Raw genomic sequence first — 5305 nt, 5'->3', positions numbered from 1 at the left:
TTTTTTTTTTTTTTCTTTTTTTGAAGTTGTGTTGCATTTCTGCTGGGTCAGTTCCCTAATTCAGCTCCCCACATGACAGGGGAAGGGCTGCAGGAGCAGGAACTGCTCAGCCTGGCTTAAGCAATGCTGGTTTTTCAAGGTCTCACCACGGCTCAAGCGTGTCTGTGACAAAAATGTGACCAAGAGGAACTCCCCCTTCCTTGCCACAAGACCTCCTTAACCCGTGTTGCCTGCACCGACTCCTGAATTCTCAGGTAGAAACTGGCCTGATTAAAACCTTGCATGGGCACAGCAGGTAACTTGTATTGACACAACAGCACCCACGTTAGAGACTAATCCCTAAAGCTGCAGAAACCTCCATCACCTCTATCTTTGGCAGCTGGCACGTGTCCATCCTTAATCACTTGCCTTTGCCTCCTGCCAGCAAGTACCTGTCCCTCCAGCAAAAGCTCTGGAAGTGCAGAGGGGCCAGGTCTGCCCAGACTGCAGCATTCCAGCTGGATTAGCCCAGGCTGCCACGGGACAGGCAGCCCCCGATCCAGGGCAGGCTCACAGCCGGGGACAGCAACACCTTTAAACTGCTGCAGTTGTTTCAGCAAATGCAAATTCAAGCGACAGAGTCGATCTTACTAAATTCTTCCAGGAGAGGCCACATCCCAAGGGGAAGTCGGGCGCAGAATTCCTACACCGACGCTTAAGTGGCCCCATGGAAAGGAGCCCCGAAGGATGAAGCCCTCCCTCCTCCGCCCCCGAGGCAGAGGACTCCTGTGACTGCCACGTCAGACCCAGACAGAGGGCGCGGGCAGCCCTTGGCCGCGCACACAGAGGCAGCTCTGTGCAGGCTTGTCGTTTCCATGGTTATATCCCGGCACCTTTCTCCGGCACTGCCGCTCCTTCCCCAGCACACGGAGCCAGGAGCCAGCAAACCGCGCCGGGCCTCTGAACCGGGGCACGGTGCAGGTGCAGCAGGCGAGAGCACCCCCGAGGGGGGATCCTGGACCACCTGGGTGGGAGCTGGGCTCTGCCAGCCCTCCCCGGGCACGGCAGCGGGGCCGGCAGCAGGGGGGGAACGGCCGGGATGCTGCGGGGAGCGCTGCGGGGCCCGCGGTCCAGCACAGCTCCCCCCGGCAAGGCCCTGCGGCAGGGGGATGTAACTGCCCGCAACCCGCACGGAGACGGGGGAGGGACGAGCAACGCCGGCCCCGAGAGGTTTAAACCTCCCCCTTTCATCCCCTCACCACCCTCCTGCCCACAGACAGCCGCTCCCCCCGAGGGGGGAAGGCAGGAGGAGGGCGGGGGAAGAAGGCAGCTCCGCGCTACCCCCCGGCCGCCGCGGCCGGAGGAAGGGAGAAGGGGATAGCACCTCACTTCTCGCTGTTGTTAACGATGACACCGCCGCCCTCCGAGTGGTTCTTGTTCAGCGCCATCGCCGCCTCCTCCTCCTCCTCACAGCATACACCCCGCTCTGCGCCTGCGCGGGCAAAAGAGTGACGCCTGTGGGCGCGCAGGGCATGCTGGGAGTCGCAGTCCTTCTGAAACACACGGAAACATATTACTGCTGGTCTGCGCGGGGCATGCTGGGAGTTGTAGTCCGCACCCTCCCTCTGAGCCATCTTACTTGGTCACGCGGTGCATTCTGGGAGTTGTAGTCCGCCCGCCGGCCGCCATGACACACACGCCCCTCCCCTCAGGGAGCTGTGTGTCATGGCGGGCCCGCTGTGTAGAAATAATTGCGATGTCTGGCGGAATAAAATAAAAATAATCCCGCATAGCCGGTGGTTCTGCACATAGATTGAGGTTTAGCCCCTTTAAACAGCGAAGGGGGTCCCCTTTCGACAAATTCTTTTTGTCATTCACGTTTGAGGCGCTTCTCACGTTTCGCACACCTGCAAATGCATTTTTGAGCCTGATACTGGGCTGGTTTCCGTGCTGGAATCAAGCACATCCGAAAATTACCCCTGCTAAACTACCGAAAATTTATATTGGAACATGTGGTAAACTGGAAGGACTAACCAGTTGCCCTATAAACAAGCAAGGGCTGTGTGTGTCTGTTTGTCTGTCTGCTTGGAATCTGGGAGCAGGGAAATACCTGTGGCATTTGCAGAGCTGCTGGGAGGGTCTAATCTCCTGCCTCCAGGTGTGCAAGGAGGAGGAACTCCTAACAAATTACAGACTGCATAGCTTCATTAAAAATAGGAGCCCTGCAAAACTAATCAGCTGTTTCGAAGGGATCCCTCAGATCAACAACTGACAACTGTATATCAATAATTCAGAAATAAGGGCATATATTACCCTAAATTATATCTTTTTCTATGGGTTTGACCTTTTCCCTACAGGGTTTGTAGCCCAGCCCTGCCCGAGTGCCTGAGAACCAGATGCAGGGTAAGGGAGGGGAAAGCAGAGAAACTAAATAATGGAAACAAGATTTAAATAAATACAGTGACATAATCTGTACGGTTCTTGGCAAGAAAAGAACAAGTTTGTGCTTTTCGTATCCGCTTTTTCAGTAAGCAGTTAAGTTTCCCTTTTAAGAAACAGCTCTAACAAACAGTCCTGATTCTTCTCCTATTAAAGTCAGGAGCAGAATCCACTCGGCTGCCACCGAAGTGCCCAGCTGAGGCATTGCCGCTTTGCACGAAATATCAAATAACAATCAAATAACCCACCGATTAACATTATTCTCCGAGCTCCAACTGGCATTTGGTATTGAGAAATGCAGTCTTCACTTAAAAAAGGATGCTGGTGCAATTGCTAGTGTGTAGGGGAAGCTCTAGACCTCGTCATAGCATAGAAAACCTTGGAAATTTATACTCTAAAACTTGAAAACACGAAGGAAAAAAGTACCTAATCTGTTCATCTTTGTTTTTTCTAAGCTGAGGACAGACACAGAAGAGAGAACTGAGACAATTCATTGTTTTGAATTGCCCAGGGCTGACAATATTGTTATTGGATTTTATTATTCTTCCGCTCCTTTTGCAGTCCAGCAATAAAAATGTGTATTTGGCACAATTCCCTTAAACAAACTTGGAAAATAAAATCTGCGTACAGGACACAGAAAAATAAACAGGAGATAATGGGACAACTCGACTGGTTTGGTAATTAAAGGAAAGACAACCCAGAGCGATGTCTGTATAGTATTTAATGGCAAATCATAATCTCTAACGTCATTATATTATTCTGTTACGGTTTATTCACACACCGTAAAATACTCTACAGTAGCTATATTTAAAAAATTCTAATTAAAAAGAGGAACACTCTGTGACAGCAGAAATAACTCAAGGGAACACGGAAAGGCTGTTAAAGTTGCCAAGTGCTATCGATCCATCTAAACTCATCTCACACCCCATTTAGCCCTTTGTTTACACCAAAATCAGGGATCCAGAGCTGGCGTAGCGCACGTTTCCCAGTCATTCCAGTTTACACCCCAAATTACCGCCAGCACGGAGCAAACTCTGATCCAGCTCCCAGGGGGGTTTGCTCCCGTCTTAAATCCTGTCCAAATTTGCTGCATGCCCTAAACCAGGAGGGTTCATAGCGCTTCCAACCCGGATAAAAGCAAAGCAGCCGGAAGGAGAGGCTTGGATAGCAATTCCCAACTGCAGCACACCCATGGGAGCCCCCCAAACTCTCCTTGGAGCCGCATCCCAGCACCCCAGTTCAGCCAAAACAGCAGCACAACCAGGCACAAAGCCTGAACACCAGACGTGTCTTCCTGAGCTGCTCCCACGTGGTGATAGGATGGAAAAAGATAGGACAGGATCCCCCCCGAACCTCCCAAACCCTGAAGGAGTTGAGAGGTTTGTGCTGTGCATTGGGCAGCACTGGGAAGGGCGGGATGCACGGCTCCAGCGTGGGTTTCCCCTCGGAGCAATCAGTGCAAACAAAGCAGGGCAAAGACCCAGAGCTGCTGTGTTTACTCTGGCAAAACTCCTCGCTGCAAACAGTGGGAGTTTTGCCTGAATAAATGGGATTTAGGACTCAGATAGAGTTGAGATGGGGGGGGCCCCACATGTGACACCCCTTCCTGCAGGCATGCAGCAGAGAGGAAGGTTACCTTCCTCCTCCTCCTGGGATGTGACAACACTCCTGCACGCCTCTACCTTTCTTATCCAGTAAGGAATTCCTGATCCCAAGTTCCCCTCGCTGTTCACAAAGCAGCAGCTGAAGCCTGCACTGTGTCACCGCTGACATCTCGTGCAAGAGCTGAGCTCTGCAGGAGCGCCGCTGGCGCCAGGCAAACAGAGCGGGCTTGGAGCTCAGGGCACAGGGAATGAATTCCCATCTGGACAGAAGTCTGGGCTGCATTCCCACCAGCCAGGAAAGGCCAAGATTTCAGCCGAAGATTTCACCCTGGAAGCCCTGCTGCTCCTTTCCCCACTGCTTGCAGCATTTTAGGAGTCACTGCATGTGGAGGAGGAGGAGAAGGAATTTGCAGACAGATCCCAGCAAGCCCCTTCCCAAAATAACTCACCAGCCCTGCCTTGGGGAGGGGGTGGCTACATTCAGCCTCTTCGTCCACTCAGATGTCCCAATTTTCTGGGGACTGGCACCTCTTCCTATGCCAGCAGGAATTGGCAGTGCTGGCAAAGGAGTCACAGTAAAGGAGCCTCAGTGTGTAAACGTGGCTTAACATGTAAATGTGGCTTTAAGTTCAAACCTCTTGGCTTTGTGCCTGCCTTTTATTCATGTTCACTTTTTTCCCTTGGCTCCCCTTGAATATACCACTATAATTTCCAGCTTATCCTTTGGGGAAAATATATATATATATTCATATATTTAGCTAAAAGGGCCATTTTCCACCCCTGCTGACTGTTGTAGCGTCATCACTGACTCGCTCGTGCCAGCAAAGAGCCTGACCCTCTATATTTTCTCTCTAGGTGTATATTACACAGCACTATGATTCTGCAAAGCAAGCTTTGGGAGGTAGGTAGCAAAATAATCCCAGAAAAAATAAACTTGTGGAAAGGTACACTGTGCTGAGACAGGGGCTGTTCTGTGCCACCCATACAGGCAGTATTTCTGTGTTTTTCCTCTGGAAAAGCTCCCTTGGGACACATGAACTGGCATTTTTGGCTCTCAACTTCAAGTTTCCACCTTTCCTGAAGAGAATAGTATTCCCTCTTGCTTGAGAGTAGTTTTTGTTAATTGTTACTTATTCCCAGAGCCTAAACGGTCATTTAGTAACTGACTGATGCTGCATCTTTTATTGATGTGATCACAGCTGTCTCTAAAACAGACCATTCGTCCCTGGGACATATTCACAGCACCTCTGTCACTTAAAAAAACTCTCTAAGCTAAGGGGCAT

At 51.0% G+C, this 5305-nt stretch overlaps 1 protein-coding gene across 2 annotated transcripts in view; it reads right to left on the bottom strand.

The window, feature by feature from the left end:
- WBP2 (WW domain binding protein 2) overlaps positions 1-1499 on the bottom strand; it is a 7484-nt gene extending 5985 nt beyond the window's left edge. Inside the window, exon 1 of one of the 2 annotated variants that reach the window (XM_027895623.1) lies at positions 1369-1499. In XM_027895623.1, coding sequence (XP_027751424.1) covers positions 1369-1427 — 59 coding nt within the window. In that variant the 5' untranslated portion in view covers positions 1428-1499. Of the gene's footprint in view, positions 1-1363 lie in introns of both variants that reach the window. The other variant, XM_027895624.1, reaches the window with a different exon arrangement.
- Positions 1500-5305: the final 3806 nt, after the last annotated feature.

This window comes from Empidonax traillii, unplaced genomic scaffold, assembly GCF_003031625.1.
Source record: "Empidonax traillii isolate 1590-97213 ecotype Southwest subspecies unplaced genomic scaffold, ASM303162v1 scaffold462:size771534, whole genome shotgun sequence".
NCBI lineage: Eukaryota > Metazoa > Chordata > Aves > Passeriformes > Tyrannidae > Empidonax > Empidonax traillii.
Note: the sequence above shows the minus strand (reverse complement) of the source record. Positions and strands in the feature narration are given on the sequence as shown.